This window comes from Didymella exigua, assembly GCF_010094145.1.
Source record: "Didymella exigua CBS 183.55 unplaced genomic scaffold M421scaffold_53, whole genome shotgun sequence".
In the NCBI taxonomy this organism is placed as follows: Eukaryota; Fungi; Ascomycota; class Dothideomycetes; order Pleosporales; family Didymellaceae; genus Didymella; species Didymella exigua.
Window position 1 is genome coordinate 130,195 of NW_022984827.1, and position 24,384 is coordinate 154,578.

The 24,384-nt window shown below is 50.6% G+C and overlaps 7 protein-coding genes across 7 annotated transcripts; 4 read left to right on the forward strand and 3 right to left on the reverse strand.

The window, feature by feature from the left end:
* Nucleotides 1-1,461: 1,461 nt before the first annotated feature.
* Nucleotides 1,462-1,965, reverse strand: M421DRAFT_44173 (CENP-B protein; the record flags this gene model as incomplete). Its single annotated transcript, XM_033594650.1, has 1 exon — nt 1,462-1,965. A coding segment is annotated over one exon (504 nt), but the record flags the coding sequence as incomplete, so codon positions are not given.
* Nucleotides 1,966-2,925: 960 nt separating this feature from the next.
* M421DRAFT_426049 (uncharacterized protein) lies at nt 2,926-6,561 on the reverse strand. Its single transcript, XM_033594276.1, has 11 exons — nt 6,371-6,561; nt 5,681-6,321; nt 5,527-5,628; nt 5,242-5,468; nt 5,153-5,186; nt 4,922-5,103; nt 4,040-4,868; nt 3,804-3,989; nt 3,606-3,756; nt 3,472-3,552; nt 2,926-3,421 (listed from the first exon to the last, which is right to left on the reverse strand). The coding sequence occupies exons 1-11, from the start codon at nt 6,512-6,514 to the stop codon at nt 3,368-3,370; spliced, it is 2,631 nt and encodes an 876-aa protein (XP_033443484.1). The 5' UTR covers nt 6,515-6,561; the 3' UTR covers nt 2,926-3,367.
* Nucleotides 6,562-6,785: 224 nt separating this feature from the next.
* Nucleotides 6,786-7,116, forward strand: M421DRAFT_426051 (uncharacterized protein). Its single transcript, XM_033594277.1, has one exon. It carries the CDS (start codon nt 6,800-6,802, stop codon nt 7,067-7,069), a length of 270 nt encoding a protein of 89 aa, XP_033443485.1. The 5' UTR covers nt 6,786-6,799; the 3' UTR covers nt 7,070-7,116.
* A 646-nt stretch (nt 7,117-7,762) lies between these two features.
* M421DRAFT_104580 (uncharacterized protein) lies at nt 7,763-8,965 on the forward strand (the record flags this gene model as incomplete). The annotated part of the gene is made up of 4 exons (XM_033587041.1): nt 7,763-7,994; nt 8,045-8,337; nt 8,386-8,704; nt 8,790-8,965. The coding sequence occupies 4 exons, from the start codon at nt 7,763-7,765 to the stop codon at nt 8,963-8,965; spliced, it is 1,020 nt and encodes a 339-aa protein (XP_033443486.1).
* M421DRAFT_426054 (uncharacterized protein) lies at nt 8,761-9,490 on the reverse strand. The gene has a single exon (XM_033594278.1). It carries the CDS (start codon nt 9,427-9,429, stop codon nt 9,001-9,003), a length of 429 nt encoding a protein of 142 aa, XP_033443487.1. The 5' UTR covers nt 9,430-9,490; the 3' UTR covers nt 8,761-9,000.
* Nucleotides 9,491-10,387: 897 nt separating this feature from the next.
* On the forward strand, nt 10,388-15,956 carry M421DRAFT_426056 (uncharacterized protein). Its single transcript, XM_033594279.1, has 9 exons — nt 10,388-11,359; nt 11,407-12,606; nt 12,658-12,681; nt 12,730-12,922; nt 12,972-13,361; nt 13,412-13,993; nt 14,046-14,160; nt 14,215-14,478; nt 14,531-15,956. The coding sequence occupies exons 1-9, from the start codon at nt 10,724-10,726 to the stop codon at nt 15,786-15,788; spliced, it is 4,662 nt and encodes a 1,553-aa protein (XP_033443488.1). The 5' UTR covers nt 10,388-10,723; the 3' UTR covers nt 15,789-15,956.
* A 5,302-nt stretch (nt 15,957-21,258) lies between these two features.
* M421DRAFT_407312 (uncharacterized protein) lies at nt 21,259-22,012 on the forward strand. The gene is given in 2 exon segments (XM_033590330.1): nt 21,259-21,780; nt 21,793-22,012. Coding segments are annotated over 2 exon segments (183 nt in total). The 5' UTR covers nt 21,259-21,598; the 3' UTR covers nt 21,794-22,012.
* The last annotated feature ends 2,372 nt before the right edge of the window (nt 22,013-24,384 follow it).

Consider the following 24,384-nt stretch of genomic DNA (forward strand, 5'->3'; position numbering starts at 1 on the left):
GTTAAGAAGCTATAAGCCAAAACGTAAAAAAGCATACCCTACCCATCCGCCAGCCTAGGTCACCACCCTATAGCGTTAATACCAGCAATTAAGGTTATCTACTTGCAATTGCTAGGTTAGACTCTAAGTAGCTTTATGTGCCTCTCTAATACAGTAACAACTTTAATAGACCCTCTAACGCCTATTTAGAAGCCTGTCTTGTTAAAGTTGTAGGTATCTTTGTCTAGGATACTATACTTAGCTTTGACATTGCGCACAAGGTTAAACTAGGGGCTTATAACCTTAGGATTGCTGCAGAGGACCCTCTAGCGATCGCGCAGGCGGGTAACCTGCGACTTGACGTCAGCGCGCTGGCTTACAAGCTGGGAGACCTAGTTAGTGCCAACCCTCCCTCTATCGCGTATGGTAAGCAGTTGGTTAGCCATATCTTAAACGTACAGAAGCGTAGGAGCAAATCCTTGCTTATTAAGCTTCCTTATTATTTATATAAGCACCTCCTCTTTATGCTTTAAAAGATTTAAGCAGCTAGGGTAGAGATTGCGTTGTGCAGTTATGCTGGCGTGTTAGTCACTAAGGGTGCTTTAAGGAACGTTATAGATAGCAGCAGCATGTCTTATACTTAATAACACATTGCATTTAATAGCTTTAAGTATAAAGAGTATTCTATCCTCACAAGAAAGTAGCTTAGGATTAGGTGGTTGCGGCATTGAGTTATGATGTGGAATGTGAGGTGTGCTTGGCAGGGTGGCCGAATCGATGGTGTGGCCGAAGCGAGTGAGCCACCCAACCAACTTTGCGCACCTTTACAATCATATATCTCAACAACGTGATAATGTAATGTTTAGATATTTATAGAGTAAATTAAGCAGTATCTAAAGTATCTTTTTTGCACGTACGCGAGTTGTGTCTAGTCTCTCTGCATCTCTTGCAGCGCGCGAGTGCCTGGCGGCTGTGGCCTAATTGCTCTCCTCCTTGACGCTCTTCACAAGCAATCTGCTGATCAGCCTCACGTTAAGTGAGTATATCCTCTCCAGCTCCCTTTGTTAAGATCCCACACTGCTGTATACGCCTTTTTTTACGCTGTTTGCGCGCTAACGCTGCCTTATTAGCCTTCTCAAGGCTGGCAATCCAATCGCGCATCAGCTCAGCTGAGAGCATCACTACCTCAGCACCCTTCTTGAGCTGGTTAATCGCCTCAATGATTGAAGCTGGTGATGAGCTCTTGTGCCGCCGCACGCGATCGCGTATTAACGTTGATTGAGCATCAAGTTCACGTACGTTGCTTGGCGTACGAGCTTCCCAGAGAGCCTCTGGCAGAGTATCTGGAGTAGGTGTACGTAGCTGCACGTCAAGCTTTGAGAGCACAGCGTGTGGTTGGAGAGGCACAAGGCCTGTACCTCGAAAGGCTGAGCAGATATTGGCTGAGGTGAACGATTGACTGAACGCTGCCTTAAAGGCTGGCAGGAACTCAAGCTTGGTGATATGGTTAATGTGGTGGCGGATGAGGCTCTCAACCTCACGGCTATACGCGCGCTTCAACAGCGAGAAGCAGCCAACGTCAAGCGGCTGCAGTAGATGGGATGAGTGAGGCGGCATGCAGAGCGTATAGATATTGTTCTCCTTGCAGAGCTCTTGAAACTCAAGAGAGTGGTGGCTCTCATGGCTGTCAAGGACGAGCAGGCGACGCGCACTAACAACGCGAGTCTTTGTGTGAGCGTTGAAGTGCTTCAGCCACTCTACTCCTAGCTTGTTGTTTGTCCAGCCATTGTCGCTAACTGCAATTACCAAGTCACGTGGGATCTCTGCTTCCTCGTACCAGGCAGATAGATGATACTGGCCAGCAAAGATGAGGAACGGCGGGACTGGCCAGCCAGCAGCGTTGATTGCAGCAATCGCCGTCACCCACTCGCGATTACCTGGCTGAATAGCCTTAGGCCTGCCTCTTCTTTCTAACCCTGTTACAACAAGTTAAGTTGTAATTTTGCCTATTATAAAGCCAGCCTTGTTAAAGTTGTACACGTCATTATCGCAGATGCCGTACTTAGCCTTTGTCTCCTCTACAAGCTCAAACCAGCTCCTGATTAGAGCTAGATCCTCGCATAGAGCTCTCTGCCTATCGTATGCTCGATTGAAACGCGTCCTAAGACTGTCTGTACGCTTGACAAAGTTGCTTGGCCAGTCTCTGCCTACAGGAGAGCTACCACGCGCTAAGAGTAGCTTATCAGCCGTATCACGTACAGCTGCGTACGTAGGCGAAAACCTACGTGTATCTAGATCTAGTATATGCTTTACTATTACCTCCTCCTCTTGCTTGGTAAGCTTCTTTGAGTTGGGCTGGCAATTGCGTCTAGCAGGTTTGCCAGCGCGTTGGCGGTAGAGGGTAGCGCAAGAGACTTTAAACGTTACTGCAGCGCGCCTTTCAGTCTAAATTTAATTTGCATTAAGAGCTGAGATTGCAAGGTGTATATTAGTCTTACAAGAAGCGTGTTGGGCTATGTTTAGTGGAGCTATAGTTGATTTATAGTTGTAGGGTATAGAAATTTGGTGGGGTGGCTCACTCGCTTCGATGGCTCACTCGCTTAGTATTTACGTTACCTTCACATACGACCGTAGGATCATGAAAATTAGGCTTCCCGTCCGCTCAGCCATATACAAGCATGATACCGGCGGATTAGTAGTTAGGTGGGTGACCGCTAGCTAATCCCCGCTGTTTTATGTTTTTTGCCAAAAAGTCAGAATCTTCTTTTTGCCCCTCACCCAGGGAAAGACCGCTAGAACATCTAATCGAGCGACTCAAAGGTCGTGGGAACACAGTGGGTGTCGTGAGGAGAGCGTTGATCATCGGCGGCATGAATTCTTTTTAGAAAAACGATACGTCTAGAGGTTGTCGTGAAGCGCAGGCAGCTTCAACCACTGAACATGTGGGCAAGAATAGAGGTACCTCTGCTGAACTCGATTTTACGACGGCAGCCTTGTTGACATGTGTCACCTGGTAGATCTTGCGTTGCTTAGGAGTGCGGATTCGCCAACCACTAGCATTCGAAGTGGCTAACACATACCTAGGTAGCAAGAGAAGGCGCATTGTTAGACGCGTCCCAAGATTATATATCATACCACTCTTGAGGTTTCCAAAAATCACATCAATCCCAAGATGCTAAGCTGTCCGGCGCAAACAAGGATAACATGTCTGATACAGCTATACAGTCGTTGCAATCAAACTGGCTCGAAATGACCTCCTACTGCAGTGGCGTTGTTCATGTGCACTCGCGTTATTAGCAAGGGCGCGCTGTGCTACTCCGCCTCCGCCCCCTTCTCTTCAACCAAGGAACGTGGCGCACTTCGATGCCACGCCATATCATGCATCGCTTTAGAAAGTCATCGCGTTGCCTTGCACCCGTGTCAGATCAACACCAAAGTATTGCTATTGGCTGTTAGCATCATTCCGCGCGCATGCCAGGTCGGTTGTCTCACTAATGAGTCGTGCATCTTCTGATTTTTGAACCCGCCGCCTGCAAGGGCTGTCTTGTTCTTTTGACGTTTCATCACGTCGTGCTATCGACACGTAAGCTTTCCATTGAAACCCCATGTATTGAAGTCGCTCTCACCTGCTCAATAGTTCCTTCCATGACGTATCGTACGCAGACTACTCGCCTTTCCTGTCCGATGCGCTGCGCTCTCGCCATTGCCTGTAGCTCGACGAAGGGATTCCATTGTGGCTCAAGTAGGTATATATGGGAGGCAATAGTCAAAGTAAGGCTGACAGCGTTAGCGCTGGAAGCCTTTTCCATTGTGTGTGGACAAACCCTTCTGCACCCGTACCCAGTGTCATCATAAGAATGTTCGGCCCGATGGAAGATTTGAACTCTTTCAACACTTTCAGCCGCTGGTTTAAGCTCAGACTTCCCTCAATCATCCCATAGCTCATTCCATCTCTCTTGAAGAGTTCACCCGCCATGTTCAAGGTCTTCTTCCAGGCAGAGAAGATGATACTAATGCCTTCATTAGTCTGCCAAACTTGAAAGCGCCGGCGCGAACTTACCATTTCTCTCCAGATACGTGCTTGATGTCTTTAACTAGAGCCATCAGTTTTGATGGATAAGTTTCCGTTGCTGCTTCTGCTGCGAAGGCGAGCTCGCCGGTGCTAAAATGCGTAGTCAGATCTGTCGGGGCGTGGCCTTTTGCACAAAGCCGACAGTGATTTCCCTTCTTCTTCTTCTCCACACATTCAGGCCAGCAGCTATGACAGACAAGATGTTTGCACGGCTGGATGAACAGACCACCATCTCGGCCTTCTACCCGGTCGATGCAAAAAATACTGATTGAACAGTTGGCGCATACGTTTTCTTCAAGCTGCACCAGATGAGAGAGTATCTCGTCGTCTGACCCGTGCGATGTATCTTGTGTCCTCCTCGGGCCATTGTTACAAAAGAGACGCAGCTCGTGGATGAACTGAAGAGCAGTAGACACGTACCTGCCCTTTCCGCTAGCAGTCATCTGCAACTGTCTCTTATACTGCTCAAAGAGGTCAAAATACTGACTATACTCACCGGGCAAAAACGCGATCAAACGCTCCTCAGCTATCGGCTCCGGTAGATGAAGGTGTCCTCGTGTCCGCCGGAGACAGATAATCCCCAATAATGTCTGTAGATTTCGAAACCGAGTTCCTCGTTCAGCCAGCGTTGGTGCAATGATGAAAGTGCGAAAGGTCAGTGTATGCGCTAGCTCTGTAATTCGTAGGAAGGCGACCAGGCTCCCTAAGTCTTCGAGACGGTTCTGTATAGGCGTTCCAGTGAGACACCAGCGGCGATAGGCAGAAAGCTCATGGATTGCCTTGAACAGCTTGGTCTTTCGATTTCGTATTTTGTGGGCTGTAAAGACATGTTCAGTGAGGGAAGATATGTATAGAGAGCACAAAGCCTACCTTCATCCAACACAATGCGGAACCAATGAACCCTCGACAAGGGCGAAGAAATTTGCTTGGTGTCCCGCAAGGCCGTGGCATATGTGGTGAAAACAACGTCTTTCTCAAGAAGAAGATGTGTCTCTGCATGCCGGTCACGACTGAGATGTGTATGAAACGTCACTTTGTGCGGCCATGTGTGTCTGTGAGCGTGAGCCAGGTTGATCGAAAACAGCGGGATGAACAGCTTACGTGCGGATTTCGTCGATCCAATTGTCGATCAGAGCTATCAGAGTTAGCATTCGACCTCTAAAGTAGAACCTAGGTCCGTGTCGACTTGCTTGTGGATGGAAGGAGAATCAAGGTCGCTCGCGAAGGTGTCAAAGCATTTGATGATCCGTTCTCAGCCGCTGTCTGAGTCGAAGCGAAGCTCTCCGCATCTGGAAGTGAGCTGGCAATGGCCGATAACATCGTCAGCGACTTTCCCAGTCCCATATCGTCGGCAAGAATGCCACCTCTCGCCTCGCGGTGTTCGGAAGTCTCGGACCCCGTCAGTACGTGCCGAAAACTGTCTCGTAATCAGCTCCACATATACTCGCTCAGACAGAAGCACTCATGTAGCATACCAGGTTCCATTACGTCTACGCCTTTCTTGCCAAAATGTGAGCTCTGTAGAAGGCCTACCGCTTTCTCGCTGTGCAATGAAGTCTAGTGCCATCATTTGGTGCCTGCAGTTTGGTTTAGTATGCGATCTCTCATATTGAGCTCGAATAAACTTGCGTCATGAGTTTGGTCTTGATACGACTAGTGTCCGTACGTATCTCCTGAAGTATATTTGTATGAGTGAGTGAATCAAGGATCTGTTCAAAATTGTCTTGAGGTTTCCTAGACGGTTTGAGATTGCCTTGAGCCGACCCATCTAGGACGACAGTAGGCGTTAACGCGTCTTCTCCCTCGGTCATTGTCTCGTCAGCTTTCTCACAAAATCCTTCGATCTGGAGAATTTGGGGATTGAGGTACGTTTCTCCACCGGGTCTCTGCAAAGGAAATTGCAAGAAGATTCCAGAGCGAAGGAGGATGTTGCCAACTGTTCCAGCGTGATGCATCAGGCTCTTTACGTTCACGTCGACAAGAAATGTCACCGTTTCACCTGCGGATGGCGTCCAAGCGTTTGTAGTTTCCTCTCGACGCTTTCGGTCCAAACATGCCTCAAATTCAACACCAAGCCCTACCAGTCCGCGGGCTTCGTTGCAGAAGGCCTTGTCGAGACGCGCAAACGCTCCTCCTTGGCTATAGAGCTCGAAGTAATCGCCTTTCGGACAGACCTCAAACGTAAGGTCATCTTGTGTTGTCCCAAAAGCATATGCGCGATGGAAAAGATCGCGCACCCCAGGTTGCACCTGCGCTCTCACATCGATGACCTGTAGTGCAGTGAATACGAATATACGGTACTCACTGGGTTGGTCTTACCGAGCCTAACAGACACAAGGGCTCATTGATCGGCGTAGACTCATGCGCATGTAGTTGTTGCCCATGTTGTGGTATATGTGGATCGGCGATTTCGAAAGGATATGATCGTTTCAACGCCATGTGGTTGTTGAGATATTCGTCCATGACTTTAGGATGCCTGTGTAGCACGCGCCCTACTTGCGTAATGCTTGTATGACCCCGTACTGCCACGAGCTAGGCTCGGTGAAAGCACAACACAGCAGGCACCTTTCGCTTAGTGCCTGGTCGCTGTGGCAGTGCTAGAGTTGAGAACGCCGCGCTCAGCCTCGTGCGCAGCCGAGGCGGAGCGGTCAACCTTGCGCTCAGATCGCGAATTTCAATTTCTCGCTACCTGGGCAACTTCATGAGCCGTGCATATTTGCATTCTCACATTACAAAACCCTCAGCACCATGGTCATACAGGTCATCGAAAGTCGCTATACAGTGGAGTATGACGTCCTGGTCGCTTTCCTGAGTTCCATATTTGGAACCTCCTCATGTGACATTGTTGTACGAATGTGCCTTCCAGAACACAGCCTGCAACGAGCGCTGCTGATCAATCACCAACAGATACCTGACGAAGGAGAAAAGTGGAAAGTCAATGTTCCACGAGAGCTCACCCGTGTACGTCACCCTAGCGATAGAACTCTCGCGACGGTTCGACTGACCTGCATAGGATGAGCTTGTGGACTTACAAAGGAAGTTCAGGCAGGCGCTTGCCTAGTGGCGGGGCAGCTAGGCGAGGCAGCTGGGAGGGCGGGGGATGCGAGCACCACCTCCGCAGCGAGGCGCTCTCAATCACCTCAGCAGTCAGATAACTTCAATCGCAGTCTGGCTTTCCTAGTTTCGCAAGCGTTCATCCGTATAAAATCTTCTTCGCGGGGCGATCCTGATAGCCGTAAGCTTTTGCTGAGCCTGACGTGTGATCGCGCTGCTACAGCCCACCGGTGAAAGACGCAGCCTCGCCCGGTATAAAGGAGTGGTGCACTGATCACACAGCGGAACTGAAGAATGTCTACCTTACAATCCAATGACAATGACGGTTGGGAGAGATATCCCGAAAATCTTTCTCGCTCTCCGCCAGACTTGGAGGCGTCTCGCAACAATACCAGAATAAGCAAGCTGAGCAAGGATCTGTTCGTCGCAAATCAAGAGTCCACATTTCAGTACGTAGCCATCGGCGTACCAGGAAATAGCAAGTCATTAAGTTTTACGTGTCTATCAGTGCTCAATTAATGTGTCAACAGATGGGGGGCACGTTGTATTGACGGAGCAGATCCGCACGACGGAAAGGCTGTATAGTATCCTCGGCATTGCTTCGACTACCTCAGTGGTGTCAGTACGCTCCTTTTATGATGTCTTTCAAAGCTAAGAATGCACAGTTTCATCGATCAAAGTTATACGTGGAGCCGCCTTTGCATTAGCGAGGAACACTTACGACGACTGTTCACGCGAATGGCCATCCACCCTGACTTCCTAGATGTAGTCCGCTTATTCTGCGAAAAAACAGGTCCTGTTGAGGAGGGTTTCAGCTCGCTATTCATGCATTTGTCAAAACATGATCCTTCCAGCGGTCTTTTGACGCCAGGCCGGGACTGCGGCTACTGTACTATTCCCCAATTCCAACTTGGATTCCACCGCTAAGTCCTCTATAAGACATCGGATACAACATCAAGTATGTTGCAAAACACGGTCGGCGCTATCCGACAGACCCCTTTTCGATTAGAGAGGTGGGCGTTTATCAACACTTCGCATCTTCGCATCAACAGTGTCGCTGGGTGTTCTTGCAAGCACCAGACCAGCTTAAAGATCGTTTGAAACGTCATCTCCAATGCTCTGACGACGATTCGCCTACAAAACAGGTGATACAGCATGCTATGGTACTCCTCGAGGTGTCTGAAGGCTGGCGTGAGTATTTGATCTATCTTGAGGGAGAGTTCTCTAGCATAGTGAGTATAGGAGCTTAAAGATAATAACCGGGTTAATTAGTCGTGTAGGTTGATCGGGGCTTCTTTACGAATGTCAAAGAGCTTCATACTGAAGGAGATGTGCAAGCCGACTTTTCAGATCTCAGAAAGCTGCACATTCTAACAGACAAGCTGCTGAGGCTGGCTCACATACTAAGACTGAACATTCGTTTGGGTTGTCAGCTAAAGCATGGGATATCAGGTCTTAGAACTAGTTCTTCACCAGCTTTGTCTACCAGCTTCGACGACATGCAATCAAGGTTAGACCAATACACGTACGGACAAGAGACGAGTTTGACCAGGATTGAGACACTGATTGCACGTTCTGCTGGAATTGGCCAACTTGTGAGCATTCGTCTACACCTTAACTACGACATTGCTGAAATCTGTGCTTGCGCAGGTCCAAGGTATTCAAGATTCCCGATCGAACGAAGCAAGCAAGCGAATCAACCTTGAGATGCAAAGATTAACAGAACAGAGCATCAAAGAAAACGGGCTGATGAAACGACTCACGGAACAGTCTACAAAGGACACTCGGTCTATGATGACAATCGCATTGATCTCTGCGATATTTCTGCCCGCGACCTTCCTAGCGGTAAGTGCCTCATAGAAATCTGCTCTTAGTGTTTGACGGCTGACGGTGTGCTAGACCTTGTTCGGGTCCAATTTTTTCGCGTACTCTGAACGTGACAACGCTCTGACTGTGGCGTCGAACTTTTGGGTGTACGTCATCATCGCATCTGCGTTTTCTGGGACAGCAGTGCTTGTTTGGTCTATCTGGAGACGGCGCAAGTTGCGTGAGCAAACATCGGACCAACTTGACGTAGCTTGAAGAGGAAGGACGTGGCCTCGCTGGAATTGTTGAGTCAGCTGGTGTACTGCTGACTTACGAAAGACAAGCGGTAGAAGCCAGCTTTTTGTCTTAATAGAGCTCCAATCCAATTCTTTGCTACAGCGTAGCTCGCTTCTTAACTTTCTTGATGATGAGCAAGGCAGAGTGCCGAGCAAAGAGCAACAACGACAGTCTCGAGATTCAGCGTTACAGCCGAGTCGCAATCGCAGTCGCAATCGCATTGATGTATAACAAGCACATTCGTCGTATCGATGCGTGCCTACAATATTGAGCTCGTCCGTGACATGAGAAAACTGACTACGATTGTCTCCGTGACCTCAATTTACACTATTAAGATGCGGCTCTACTGCGGTGGCAACTTGACGGCTTAGCTTGTGGCAAATGGTTGTCGATGTGTGTCGAACAAATCTTTCAAAAAGGTAGGGGCAGGCAGCAGACAAGGGAACCATTGGCTCCATCGGTGCACGTCGGCAGACAATGCCGTTACGGCATTAGTGGTGACGTGCAACATTTTAGCGCATGCTCCCGAGGTCTGCACACATGAGGGCGTGATGTCCGAGCCATGCTCACGAACGCCTGAGACTTGACGCGATCGTTTGTTACTGTCTGTAGGTATCGAGTGTCATATGTCCGAGAATCAAGTGCTTCGCCGCCACGAAATCCCAAAACGTGCTCGCTTCTGGCGGGCTTGAGTCCCCTCTAGACAATCTGCGAGTAGAGCGCCTGCATTGATTCGAAGGTGGCTATCCGAACCAAAATTTGCCTGAAATACGGCTCAGCATGTTAAGGCTCAAAGCCAGGCATATTTTGCGGTGTGAACGTGGGAAACTTGAGAAATGCGCACTCGCGTCACTAGGGCGTACGCGATTGGTTACCCCCTTCTGTGATGCGCCCGAGGCTGACAGGGGGTTCTCGGGTATCACAGAAGGCCCGCCCGCACAATCACCTGATCTGCGCCCGGTTCTTGCCCTTCCAAGGTTTCACGGCGTGCGCGCTGCTATACCTAGGTAGAGTTGGAATGCCACGCATTTGCGCCGCCTCCCGTGCGGCGCAACCACAAGCGTGATACACAGTGACTGGACACGAGGACGCCGAGTAGTCTCATCTGCCTACCCAGGTACGCATGGATCGGTCCCTTCCAGTAAATTTTACAGCGGATATTTTCCCGACTACACAGTGCTTGGGTTCTGGAAGGGCGCGGATTCTACTCAGCCGAGTCCAGGCGTACACGATTGAACCATCTGCTGCCGCTGGTGCCTAGACGTGTAAGCGCTTGCTGCTGAGTGTCGCAGTTGCCAAGCGTTGCAGCGCATGCAGGTCCTATGTGATTGGAGGAACTGTCCAAGATTGGGACGTTGTCGATGACAGCCACCACAAGTGCGGCTGTTGACCGGTGACCAGCGTGCGGCAACTTCTTTCCCCGTCAGGACTCTCCACGGCTGTGCCCTCGTTGAGCGAAAGCACAACCGACATCCAAAATCGATCAGCATCGACCAGCACCTGGGAAACGGAAGAATGACAGATATCATGGATGGGGATCCCCCATGCATGGTTGCCCATGACTACTTAGAACAAAATGCAGTACAGCCGATCAGGGAATGCTATCCTTCCGGTAGTGTCTCGCTGTATGTACCTGCGCGGAAGATCAGGGAACTGTTCGAAGCCAAGCCCCTTGGTTTGACAGTTGAATCACTGTTTCTCTGCCCTTGCAGGCGATGCACTCGGGACGGCGGATCAGTAGAAAAGCGTTCAAACTGCTTCAACGAGCGTAGGAGACCGCAGGAACTGAAGGGGGAGTATGCCCTGATCTACGCACTACTGATTTATGTTCTCCGCCCTGGTCTCATCCAGGTGTTCCAGAAGTACGAAATAAAGCTGGAAGGGACCAAGTACCTTTCCGACGTGGACTTCGACAATTTAAGGCGTCGTGAAAAGATAGGTGATCTAGGGGTAGTACAAAGGAAAATACTGGACGGGCAGTATAGCTTTCTCGTACGGACACTTCGACCCGCATCAGACATCGTCTTCATCCCGGCAAAAGAGCTGTTGCCGATCAAAGAGGATGCAGAGCTCAAGGGGGAAGGAACATTTGCAGAAGTCCGATGTTTCGAATTCCAAGACGACGATTATCGGTCGCGGGACTTTGGACCAGTAAGATCCCCTACAGGATGATTGCACTTGTATTCTAAACTTTGCAGCATATTCAAAGGTTTGCTCGCAAGATCTTCAGGCATGGTATGGTCAAAGACTCCGCGAAAGAATGGTACAATCTCCAGAGGCTTTCGAAAGAGGAAGACCACCCTCACCTTATGGCGGCTTTGGGCGCGTACTGGCATGGTAGTCACTTCTTCATTTTGCAGGAAGAAGCTGACAGATCACTTCACGACTACCTCAAGGGACCAGGAGACATATTCGACTCCCCGGAGCTCTGGACGCAGATGCAAGGCGTTGCTGAAGGGCTCAACACTCTCCACAAACTTTACAAAGGGACCACGATCGCTTACCACCAGGATCTGAAACCCGCAAACATCCTGATAGTAAAGGGAACGATGAAGATTGCAGATTTTGGTCTGCTCGAATTAAAGCCGGCAACGTTGCCAGCTGAAACCGACCCGACCGGTATTCCGAACGAGCACAACACTGGCTACTATGCCGCCCCTCGTCAAGGCAAATACACTCGAGAATGCGATGTATGGTCACTGGCATGCATAATGTCTGAAATCGCAACTTGTGACATCCAAGGCCGGGATGGAGTTAGCCACTACAAGAAGGCTCGCATGGCTGATGGGCCATCTGGCAAAGACACTCCGCGCTTCTTCTCTGGGCGAAAGGTCAAGAATGCAGTGCTACACATGCATACACAGCTCTATGAATTTGTTCAGAGCCCGTCGCCTATTTTGGAGGACCCAACAAGGCAATTGCAAAAGAAGTTCTACAACGAGAAGTTCTTCGACCTCTTGAACAAGATGTTCAGGTGGGGTCGCGCGTCCGCAGACTTACTGGAAGTCCCAGATGGGGATATCAGACTCGATGCAGCGCATGTTGTCGAAACGCTTGAGTCGTTGCGCAAGGAATCTTACCCCGCAACTGATCTTGACAATAGAATTGACAACCTTAGTCTAGGTCAATGTCTGCAGGAAGCACATGTTTTGGGCTCTCGGATGGAGATGTACCTCGCCGAATTCGAGGAAAGCTTGACCTGGAGAAACCGAACAACATTCTGTGCTACGACCGTTACTGATCTCAAACAGTACATCGTTAACTTGCAGCATATACAACACAGAGAGCGCCGCCAGCAAGGTCTCGGCCGTCTGGGGCTGTTTCTCGAAAGGTTCCAAGAGTTTGGCGGACTGATCACTAATTTACCCAACGTTGAGCAAGTCATGGCATCAATCTGGGTATACAATTCCCAGGCTACGGATTAGTACCAAGCTAACGTGGCTGTTTAGGGCCCTGTGAGATTCTTGCTGGAGGTATGTTCGACTAAACTAGTCATGACACGCGATTGATGTAAAAGACAGGCAACAGACGGCAACACTAACGCCTTCAATGAGATTCTCGACGTCTACGAGCAGATAGGAAGAGCCCAACCCGACGTATTCATGTACAGAGAGCTGTTCACAACTCAGCCAGACCTGATTAGGATTCTCACGGCGACATATGCCGATATCCTTGCGGTCAATCTGCCACTCATAATTTACTTCCGACAGCATCGTAAGGCAGCTTCATTGTATGATCTTGGCTTTGTGCTAACGTTCCTCAGTCTGGAAAGAGCTGTTCGCGACGACGTGGAAGCCACTTCGATCAAAGATAGCAGGCATTATATCTCGTATGCTATCTCGCCTTCAGCTTGTTCGCGATCGGGCAAACTCAGATCAGTTCGACTTGTTCGTGATTGCTTCTACTCTCGAAGAGCAGACATCGGCCGCTGAAATGCGTAGTAAAAGCATGGATTGCCGACAGACCGTGTATGCATGGTTGAGACCTACTGACATGGAAAACGATCAAGAGTATCTCAGGCGAATGCGTGTTGAGTACCCAGGGACTTGTACCTGGTTACTAGAAGACGAAACCTTCCAAGAGTGGTTCATTCAGCAACCCGACATGGCAGTGCCTCCGAAGTTCCTGTGGTTGAATGGAAAACCTGGTGCTGGTAAGTTCCGACGGCCATGTATTCTACAACAACTTACACAGTGATTTCAGGGAAGACAGTTCTTGCATCCCTGGTCGTGGAAGAAGCCAGGAAGCTCGATTCGAGTCCCACAATCTTGTTCTTTTACTTCAAGCAAGAGGACAGCGACCGAAACAATTTCATATCCATGGCCCGTACTTTGCTTGCCCAAATTCTTGAACAGAACCCTCACACTCTTGAATACTTCTATAGCAAATGCTATAGTGGGGGCACTTTGCTTCCTTCTCGTGCTCTTGTCGAGGAACTCTTGGGATTTACTTTACGCAACTGTGAGTCGGCCTATATCGTGCTTGACGGCTTAGATGAATGCTGCACGAGGAAAGAGAGAGGAGATATCGCAAGCTGGTTTCGAAAACTTCTCGAGAACGGGCCTCCGGAGATTCGTGGACGACTTCACTGTCTGTTCGTCAGCCAACATGATAGCGCCCGAAAGGACTATCGCGACATTCCGAATATTACAGCAGACGCAGATAACAATGAAGAGGACATTGAAGCTTTCTGCGAGGTACAGGCTAGAAAGCTCATCGAGAAGCTTGGTACTACGGAAGAATACGCGCACGAGATTGCTAGAAGAGTTTCTGCAGCAGCTGAAGGTAAGTCGATTCCGAATGACAGGCTCGCTTGACTAATGAGACCGAATGCTAGGGGTTTTCCTCTTCGCTCATCTCGTCTGGATTAACCTCTGCGGTCAGAGCTCCCCCTACCGTTTAGAATGCGAGATGGAAACATTCGACACTGATCTGGACAAGCTGGAAAAGGTGTAAGTGATGCATCTCCGTGTTATCAGCTCGGCTGGCTAACTATTCTGTTTCAGCTATGCCCGTATCATGCAGACCATTGTGAACAAGCCTGTTACTGCCGAACGTGATGAGGCGTTGATGCTTCTTGGCTGGCTTGTTTGTGCAAAACGCCCCTTGAAGCTACACGAAGTCCAGACGATGAGATCCATCGACTTCGACACCAGAACTGTTGAATTTGAAAGGCGAAAGTTTCGTGTTGACCCCAAGGATCTCTGCGAATCGCTGGTCGATGTTCGGGGAGACGGGAGTATCGAATTGGTTCACATGACTGCCAGGACGTAGGTGAAACGTGATTGTATCCACGAGGGTCTTGTACTAAGTCGCCTGCAGATATCTCGCGAAGAGTCACTTTCTCGACGTTATCGATACCGGGCTTGAGATGGCAACGCTCTGCATTGACTACCTGAACTTACCATCGTTCCAAAGTCCTTCCAAAGAGCAGGTACTGACCGGAGAATACGGTTTTATGGAATACGCCATTTCTTATTGGCTTCGGCATTTGGAGGCAGGGATGAACTCAGCCCTTCCTGAGCACAACAGCATCTGCCAGAATCTTACGGAGTCCCTTGAGGTCTTAGTAGAGCAATACTGGAACGAGTCAACTGCTATTAGTGTCTCAACCTTGAGATCGATTCCTAACCGGACCAAGGATCTGCTTCAGCATTTCAGTCATTGTCGAAGCTCCCACCAGATTTGCCTAGCACTTATCTCGACTGACAAAGGACTCAAGGATTTTAGCGATGTGCGCCCCGAAAAATCAGCTTTAGACTTCGCAAGCGTCGTGAAGGCGGTTCGTGGCTGTGTGGAAGCGTACGTTCTCGAGGACCCAGACTCAGAGGCATCTGAAGCTCTGAAAGAAAGATATGGCCGTAATCTGTTCAAGTGTCCCAAATTCAGCTGCAACTATTTCACGGACGGCTTCTCGACCCAGGAACAGCGTGAGAAACATGTTGAGCTACATGAGCGTCCAGCTCGTTGTACCGATGAACATTGCATAGGCTCTCAAATTGGGTTTGCAACACCGGAGCAACTAGGCCGACATCGGAGAGAGAATCATCCAGACTTCACTGTGCGCCGCTACGACTTTCCAACAGATGAGGAAATCAACGATAGTATACGGGAAGTTTCACCAGAACCCGACACTGTTGACGAGGATGAACTTCCAAATGTTCCCGATCCAGCAGTCATTCCCACCCCAGATCAGACAGAGCCCCAGCCGACGCAGCCCAGAGGGACTAAACGTCAGAAAGTGAAGCAGGACTACAAGTGCGCACACTGCGACAAGACTTTCCAGAAGAAGTTCAACTGGAAGTCCCATCTTCGAACGCATGGTGACGATGAGAAATCACCATGCAGCGGGTGCGACGCAACATTCGCCAGGAGGAGCGATCTTGTTCGCCATATGAAACTTCATGATCCAGCAAACACAGTCACATGCGGTGGCGCACTTCCAAACGGTGGAAGGTGGGGGTGTGGAACCAATTTTGCAAGACTAGATATACTGCGCAGTCATCACAAGTCCAAAAAGGGTAGGCAATGCATCGCCGAAAGAGACGGCGAGGAACAACCCACTGCTTCAGGTACATAGATCGGGGACGCAGATTGGATAGACGCACCCCACGAGCGAACGTCCATAGACTGAACCGGGCTTTGTTATACCTCATGGATCAAGCTACAATACACTATAACTACACACATTTCCTCTTATTCGAGCCATCCAAGAACCCTGTAGTAGTCGAGTAATGCCATGCCGCTCATAAGTACCTTGTTATAGGGTTTTGCGTCTCTGCTAAGTAAATGCGTAAGCGAGAAACATTTCCTCTAATCAGTCAAGGGGTCTGCTATCAGAAAGACTGCGAAGCATGTAGACTATACAAACTTGCCAACGTGTAGACTGTAAAAGGTAGGTAAGGATTCAAAAGTTTCGGCTGTTGTCAGAAAGTCTGCCGACTATTGCTAGCCGTGAAACCTAAGAATAGGTAGCAAGAACATATGGAGACGCATAGTTGCGTCTTGTACGCACTGCGTGAGAAGTGGTAACCGCAAGACAGAAGATGTACTATTGGCTGATAACATCGCTTGGACAAGCGGAACGGACCGGTGGTGGATCCAGGCTTACTGCATGAGTGGGGCATCATGTGCCGACTGGGAGTCTTGGCTTCACTTTTATCCAATCACTTAGCTTTGAGGGACTCGAGTGTTGATTTTTACGAGTTGCGTGCGGCTCTGCAAAAATCTACGCTAAAAGTGCCATGGAGTGCTGAGCCGTAATTCTACCTCCGCCTTGCACTTCTTGATTCGTGCTCCCCACATAGGTAGTGTATGTTCTCGGAAGCCATCTTCGCTTGTGACAGGCTGAATACTTGCAAGCTTGACACTGTGCTGAGCTTGGAATGCATAATCTCGGATTCATCGGCTCGTCGTTATTGCGATGCTGTGATCATGTTCAGGCCATGGATGAGTGGCCCTGACAACAAAACTACGGTAAGCAGCTCAAAGCTATGCAGAAAAAAGCTCAGGAAAGATCACCCGGTGTCTGCGATTTCACAGAGCTCACCTCATGCGCGTCTTGCCCGGGAAACACAAAGTCAGCTGACTAGGGTTCAACAGTGCCGCGCTCGATAGCAGCCTTCGGCCCCACCCGAGACATCTGCCACTATCGTGTGACAGTGTCGCAATCGATTAAAGCCATGGAGGGGTTGTAAGCTTTGAGACGAACTTGCGCAATGTATTTGCAGCTGGACGTTGGGGTATTCAACGATACATCCTGAAATGTTGATCAGTGCGGACGAATTCTGTTGGGGCCGCGCTGCAGGTGTCGACGCTGGTGGTGGCGCCCCTCCCAGGTGTTTGTTTTCCAACGTGATTTCGACGGTAGTGAAGGCAGCTGAACCATGCGTGCGAATCCCTGGCGCCCTCCAGACTCTGCGCGAAGATCATCTTACGTCAGCAGTGCGCAAATAGCATTGCTGCTATGTGCGCCAATCAATGGCTGGTGTCGCCCCCGGCCGTGCCTTTTTTATTCAACTTTCGCGCAAACGGGGCTAGGCGTGTTGAAATTGCTGAGCCGTGATACCTAGTGGGCTTAACGCCAAATCCGGGTCGAGGCTGCGCTTGCGGATTATCATGCCTTAATCCTTTAGTGCTCTATGCGGGCAAACGTGTATTCGTCCTTAATTAGGCGTATGGAGTACCGCTAACATCAGTGACTGCAGCGATTGAACAAGACGTCGCCCGTTAGCATTATACCGCCCAAGCGCTTTCCGCTGACACGCCTCCAAGGCTTGCGCGTCGTGGGTGTGGAGCGCGTCGGTCCCCCTAACATTGCGGCGTCGCGTGGCAATTTGCGCGACCTTCAAGGAACAGAACCGCGAACTTAGGCAGATGGTGTTACTCTGTGCGGGTATTGGTGAGCTGGGGCTGGGCCTCTTGAGCTTTCGTCGTCACCTGCATGTTCCAAGGTTAAGGAGGAAGGCTTCTTGGGCTAAAGGCCAGGCGCACCAGTGCTATTCCAGCGGCTGTGAAAGTAAGGCGTGTTACATGGCGGCGGCTCTAGAACCATACCTACCTACACACGAAAACCTAGCTTACAGACCGTTCAACTCTGCAACACCACGACCATAACTTTTGTAAAAGTTACGACCTTGCGCAACGGGTTTCTTCCATCAATTTGATAGCATAGAAAATTTCGAAAAATTAGCACTCTTACCTAGGTAGTCATCCTTTGCAGCTGTGTAGAAGATCTGTTATCGCTTGACTACCTAGGTAGCTGAATCTTCCCTGCAAGGGACATGCATACATGATGTCAGCACATTGAACCCGTCCAATCACCCGGCTTTGAGCGACCCAGGTGCTGTTTTCCATGGCACTTAACTTATGTAAAGGGAGAAAGCTGAGCCGTGATTCCTTCCATACACCTACCGATGACGTGCCCCGTTTTGCACGGTGACGTGATAAAAATGAGCTTCCCTGTTCCTCCATACTACCTAGGTATGCTCCTATCTGCGCGACACTGCAGTCTGGTATAGTGGAAGCGCAAAGCTCTCATGTAGAAGGCATATGCACTCGTGAGGAGGCTTGATGCTGCAGCCTCGATGCATGTTGTGCTACCTAGGTAAGGTATTGGATATAGGGACAAAGCTACATAGATACGCGTACCATCTGTGCCATTGAAAAGCCGAGTTCTATTCATCAGGAATCTACCTCTGGACTTGATCTGTTGGTCACATTCGAGGCAGCCCTGGAATACTGCTTGCGACAGTGCGACAGGTCGCTAGCGGCCTCCAACTCCGCGCAAGAAACCGTCACCATCGTCCTGTCACAGCATGCGCATCGTTGAAGGCTCAGTTCTCCAGCGCGGATTTGCGTTTTTTTCATGATGAGTACGTACCACAGATTCACAGGGAGCTGCAGGCGGTCGCAACGCTGGGCACATAAGTCATACTCTAATTATAACTCCGGGACACCGGGAGCGCAATCCAGCGCCGTGGTGACGGGGCGCACTCTTCAGCCGCCTCGTAGCGCAGATGCCGTGAAGGATACCCCGCACTTAGGCGTAAAAGCCGGCCAATCAAGAGTCGGTCTTTCTCTCGAGAGTGTTGTTCTCGTGCTGTCCGAACGGTAGCCCCGCATGCACAAGTGCTGCCCTCTGCTGAGCCGTAATTTCACACAACTCTGGAGTGGGCTAGCTTATGGATTTCCTCAGTCTTGGGCCATGCTGTTACTCTGCTACGTCGTTTTAGTAGTTGATGCTGCCGCCCAGCAATAGCGAGGCGCGCATACAGGTCTGGACATTTGATACGCTCGATAAAAAATGCGCATCTTGTCGCTGTTCAGTGCTCTCGCATGAAGGCATGTCGGCTAGCACACCTGACCACAACGTATCGCGCTCTCAATGGAGGTCTCGTCTCATTCGTGCAAGCAGCCTAGCCAATTAGGAATATTTCGACTGCGCAATGGAATGGACAATACGATTAAAGTCTATCAACAACTACTTTACGGCGCAGTACCATTCACCGCCACCGTGCTCACCGAACACCAATCTTTTGATTTTTGGGCTTCCTTCACAGAGGCTCCAAAAATCCCAGCAATCGATCCGGCTCACTGCGGCCGCTCTGGGAGCAACTCTAGCGTCCGCCTAGGCCCCCCGCGCGACGCGCAAGGGAGCTCAATAGGATGGCAGAGCCTCCCCCTTCCCATCACACGGGGTCCCCTGACCCCGAGTCCCCTCAGCAGCTTGATACCCGCGCCTCAAGACGGCTTCAGAGGGATGTGCATCACCAGGCACCCCCGCTGAGCCGCCAGAACCCCGGTGGGGGCGCTCCCAAACCTCGAGTCTCTGACGCCGTCCAACGCCACATCATCGAGACTCAGCAGATCACCCAGCTATGGAACACCATCACTGCTGCGTTCGCAGCAGCCGTAGATCAACACGCTCAGGGCTACACTAACCCCAAAGAAGCTAGGATCGCAGAGGAGCTGCAACAGAAAGTTATCCACGCCCTGACCTCCCTCTCCCCAAGCAACTCCCCAAGCAGCTCCCGCTGGAGCAGCGATGCCAGCTACAGCAACTCTAGGAGCCAGGACTCAGGCCGCCGCTCCTGGGCGGACGTAGCCAGAGACCCCCAAATGTCGGATAGGGGCGCCAGCCGACCCCTGAACCCTGCTAGATCTCGGCCTGCCCCGCCAGCTAAGCCCAAAGAAGACAATCGAATCTTCATAGCTATCTCTAATCCAGCAATGCGACTACAACAACCCTCACTATTTGCAGTAAGGCAGGCAGTATGCAGGAGTATGGAAGGAATCACTCTTTAGGACATCCCTACTGCATCGCCAATTAAAACAGGCTGGGCAATCACGCCAGCAAGTAGAACAGTTTAGGACTAACTTCTAACACAAGAAAGCTAGGAGCTTATAGTAAAAGCCCTAGGTAGAGATGCAATTAGGATCCTAGAACACTAGATTAACTACGCTGTGCAAGGAGTACTAAGCTCTTTCTAGACCCTAGACAGTACCAAATTACCTACTACCACCCAGCTAGTAGAGGAAGAGGCCCGCTCACAAACAGGCAAGCAGCTAGTCAGCTGCAGAACCTCACAACATGGAGCCAACCAGAATGGCCTGACTACCTGGATCATATCATACAAAGAGCTAGTCTGCTCATTCCAGCTCTTTGGCACCAGCTAGTTTTCAAAGGAAATCCATAAACACCCTACTATACAGCGACACAACCCAGGCTGCCAGCAGTACTGCAACGCTGCTCGCTGTACTCGAGTAGCCCGTTGTGTGCGCTGTGGGGATCGCACAGATAGACACTAAGGGCTCTATAGAGACAACTGCCCTCATAAAGCTAAGTGTGCTAACTGCCATGGCCCACACCCAGCTAGTCACTCCAACTGCCCTGCTGCCCCCTGGCGGGTGCATGGACACATCATTAAGCCCACCAATACTGAACTAAACGCTATCCACCGCGCAGGCAGAGCAACATACCAGCACCTCAACAGGACGGTAGAAGAGACCCTCAATCAGGTGTCGCCGCAGCATGAGGATACCCCCCTAGAGGCCGCCCAGGAGATACTAGCTCCCCACCCTCCTCCCCAGAGGAATGCACCAGAGGAAGACAGCAGGACAGCTACAACTGGAACAAGCAGCGCCTCACAAGCATCCTTGCCCACCACTGGCAGAGAAAAGAGACCAAGACGGGCTGCTGCAGGCCGTGCAAACCTGAATGTAAGGGACATGTCTGCCAACAGTCTGCTCCCACAATCAACCATCTACACTAACCCCTCCACCTTAGAGAGGGAGGACACCAGCATGAGCGATGAGCCACCATCCACATGTTAGGACATCCACACATGCCCTCTACCTACAACAGGCATCGACAGCCTAGCCAGCAGAGAAACCAACTCCGCATATGCTGGGCCAACGTCAGCAGAAGCTCACCCTGCTATATTACAATACTAGAAGTATCCTTCCAGAAGGGCATGGACGTTGTATGCGTCTAAGAGCCCTTTACTTGTGCTAACTTAAGGACCTCCACCCACCCTGGCTTTAGACACCTCGCACCTATCAGCACCTAGGACACTCCTAACGCACTAGGCTCAGCCCGCCCTAGGGTGATAACCTATATCTGCAAAGGGCACCACCTCAAACTCCAGACTAGAGAAAGTCTTGATCACCCAGACCTGCTGTGGGCTGTTGTAAACGGAGTCTCGATACTAAACTGCTACAGACAGCCACTTACCCCAGACGTACTCCAATACGTTACGCATCTCACACCCCCCCCCCCAACACTGCGTTATAGGAGGGGACTTCAACGTCAGACACGAATCCTTCAAACCCACTGTTTCCGCAGCTAGCGGCGGCATAGAGCTCGCCAGGTGGGCCGCCGCCGCCTCTATGGACTATATTGGCGTGCCAGGACAGCCGACACACTGTGCTGGACATGTCATTGATCTCACCTTCTCTAATGTCCCGTTCGCTCATTCTGCTGTAGATGCTGACATGCACAGTGGGTTAGACCACAAGACGATAGTAACCTCTGTCTCTACTTCCACACTTAGCACTCCGCACCTAGACTAGTATTACTATAGAGTCCTAGAGGCAAGCCTACTAAAGTTCACTAGGCTAGTAGAAATAGGCGTCTAGAGCATCCCCAATCCGCGTGCGGCACGGGATGTGGCACAACTAGACAACTGTGTTGCGCTGCTGACAGAGACCGTGCAGCACTCTATACAAACAGCAGGCAAGCTCGACCGCAAGGAGGGACGCGCTGCGCCTTGGTGGACTAAGGAATGCAAGAATGCCTACCAAGCCCACAAACGCGCTCGACAGCACTGCTTAGGCAGACCTCTGCTAGAAGAAACACAAGCCTTTAAGACTACAGTTAGACAGGCTAAAAGGCAATACTAGAGGCACGTTATTAATAACGCTAAGGACAACAAGGATCTGTTTAAGGTTATTGCCTAGCATAAGCTCACACTAGAGAACCAGGACACTCTGCTTATTATAGACAACAGGACAATATCTGACCCCCTAGAGAAGGCTGAGGCAATTAGACAGGAAGTTCTCAATTGGTACACAGCGGATGACGATCTCAGCCACCACCCAGATTAGGAGACTGCGGCTCCTCTGCCGTGGAGCATACACATCTCACTAGAGGAGTCTGAGCGAAACACAATAGGGGTCACCAGCACCTCCCTAGGCACAGACTGCTCTACAGTGCGACTGCTCTGCGCCTGCTAGGCCTAGGTTGGGGAACTTATACGACGGATCTTCTAGCAGTGCCTTAAACTAAACCACTTCCCTGCACAGTAGAAGCTAGCAGAAGTAGCTATGATACCTAAGGTAGGAAAGAAAGACTGGACGTCACCCTAGTCATGGAGGCCTATAGCACTCCTCTCCTGCATTGGAAAGGGGCTCGAACGAACAGTGGCTAGAAGAATCGCGTGGACGGCTATGACCTACAAGATCCTTAGCCCCTAACATGGAGGCGCCCTCCTAAAGCGCTCTGCTGTAGATCTTACTGCAGCGTTCACTCACAATACAGAGGCTGCTTGGGCAAAAGGCTAGCACGTTACTATGGTCACCTTAGACGTGCAAGGCGCCTTTAACGCTCTCCTCAAGAACCGCCTGCTTCACTGGATAGCCCAACAGGGATGGCTGCAAAGGACGATCCTCTTTATTAACTCTTTCCTCACTGACCAAAGAGTTCAGGTGCGCCTTAGCTAGGTCACCACCCCTAGCTACCTGGTCGCCTGTGGCACGCCCTAAGGATCACCCCTCTCTCCTGTCCTATACACACTGTACCTAGCTAAGCTACTATCTATGGACACGCAACGAAGGTTTAGATACGCAGACAACATATGCCTATACCAGGCCTCGCACTCTCTAGATGAGAACGTCAAGCTCCTAGCAGCAGACCTACAACAGATTAGAGCATGGGGAACAGCGAATAAGGTCACCTTTGCCCTAGAAAAACAAGAGATGATCTACCTCACTTAATAAAAGAGCAACTACGCGCCACCCTGTGTGGTGGATGAGCAGCTTACAATTAACCTAATCTTACTAAGTAGGTCAAGAAACTAGCCAGCCCTCTGTTAGCTTAGGATCTGGTTTAACCACAAACTTACCTTTAAGCAGCACGTAGCCACACACAACGCAAAGGCGGCCAAGGTGGCCTATCACATCCACAGCCTAGCAAACACGGCCTACGGACCACCAGCCAGCTCTCTCCGCAAGGCCACTATTGCCTGCGTATATCCGTCCCTTCTGTATGGGGCTGAGTGTTGGTACAGAGGCCGTACTAAGCCTCCACGAACACTGAAACCTGGCAGACCAGCAGAAGTCAGCGCCTATGTCGGATGGCATATAGCGGTCATGGACAAAACACTGGCTATAGCAGCAAGAGGCATCCTCCCAGTGTGGCGAACGACCCCTACTGCTACTCTCTTCCGAGACGCCGGCCTACCCTCAGCTGCCAACGCGCTAGAAGAAGCCAAACTTCGCTTTGCGACACATCTACGCACTGTAGATGCAGAACACCCACTTGCCGGCCGCATGGCAGCCATCAGGATGAGCGTAGGCAGGACAGCTGGAAAGCTGCAACGAATGCGGACCAAAGTCCAGTATCTAGGATCTCTTCTGCCTGAGATACCTAGGACAATACTAACAGCCCCCCACTACTCGCCCAGCTGCCAAACAGACCCAGCAATAGGCATAGACAAAGAGACTACAGCAAAGGCCTTCAAAGAATAGTAGGCCTACCTGCCACCTTTAGACGTGACCATCTTCTCAGACGGCTCTAAGCAGTACACAACAGAAGGAGAAAGGCAGGTCACCTACGGCTTTGCTGTGTACCAGGACAGAAAACAACTTAATACTGGACGCGGGTCGCTTCACCCTATCTCACACGTCTTTGACGCGGAAGCAGTAGGTGCGTGGAGGGGCCTCCAGCACACTATAAGACATCCAGCGCTCCGCACCCGCCGAATCTGGCTGTGCGTAGACAGCACCTCCGTCATATGGTGCTTGAAGGGCAGCGCATCCCCGACCTCTCAATGGGCCTTCCTGGAGTGTCACGGCGCTATGGATACCCACGACGTCTCTATCAAATGGGCCCCTGGGCACCTAGGCATTGAAGGAAACGAAGCGGCAGACAGGCTGGCAGACCTAGAAGCTCAGCA

Excerpts from the sequence above, each read along its gene's own strand:
- M421DRAFT_426049 (XM_033594276.1), bottom strand. The coding sequence starts at position 6,514 with ATGGACGAATATCTCAACAACCACATGGCGTTGAAACGATCATATCCT. Across the intron at positions 3,990-4,039 it reads CACGTATCTGGAGAGAAATG|TATCATCTTCTCTGCCTGGA; the intron begins GTAAGTTCGCGC and ends TGAAGGCATTAG. Across the intron at positions 3,553-3,605 it reads TGGAAGGAACTATTGAGCAG|CACGACGTGATGAAACGTCA; the intron begins GTGAGAGCGACT and ends ACGTGTCGATAG.
- M421DRAFT_426054 (XM_033594278.1), bottom strand. The coding sequence starts at position 9,429 with ATGCGATTGCGACTGCGATTGCGACTCGGCTGTAACGCTGAATCTCGA.
- M421DRAFT_426056 (XM_033594279.1), top strand. The coding sequence starts at position 10,724 with ATGACAGATATCATGGATGGGGATCCCCCATGCATGGTTGCCCATGAC. Across the intron at positions 11,360-11,406 it reads GGTCGCGGGACTTTGGACCA|CATATTCAAAGGTTTGCTCG; the intron begins GTAAGATCCCCT and ends TAAACTTTGCAG. Across the intron at positions 12,682-12,729 it reads CTGTGAGATTCTTGCTGGAG|GCAACAGACGGCAACACTAA; the intron begins GTATGTTCGACT and ends TGTAAAAGACAG.
- M421DRAFT_426051 (XM_033594277.1), top strand. The coding sequence starts at position 6,800 with ATGGTCATACAGGTCATCGAAAGTCGCTATACAGTGGAGTATGACGTC.
- M421DRAFT_407312 (XM_033590330.1), top strand. The coding sequence starts at position 21,599 with ATGGACTATATTGGCGTGCCAGGACAGCCGACACACTGTGCTGGACAT.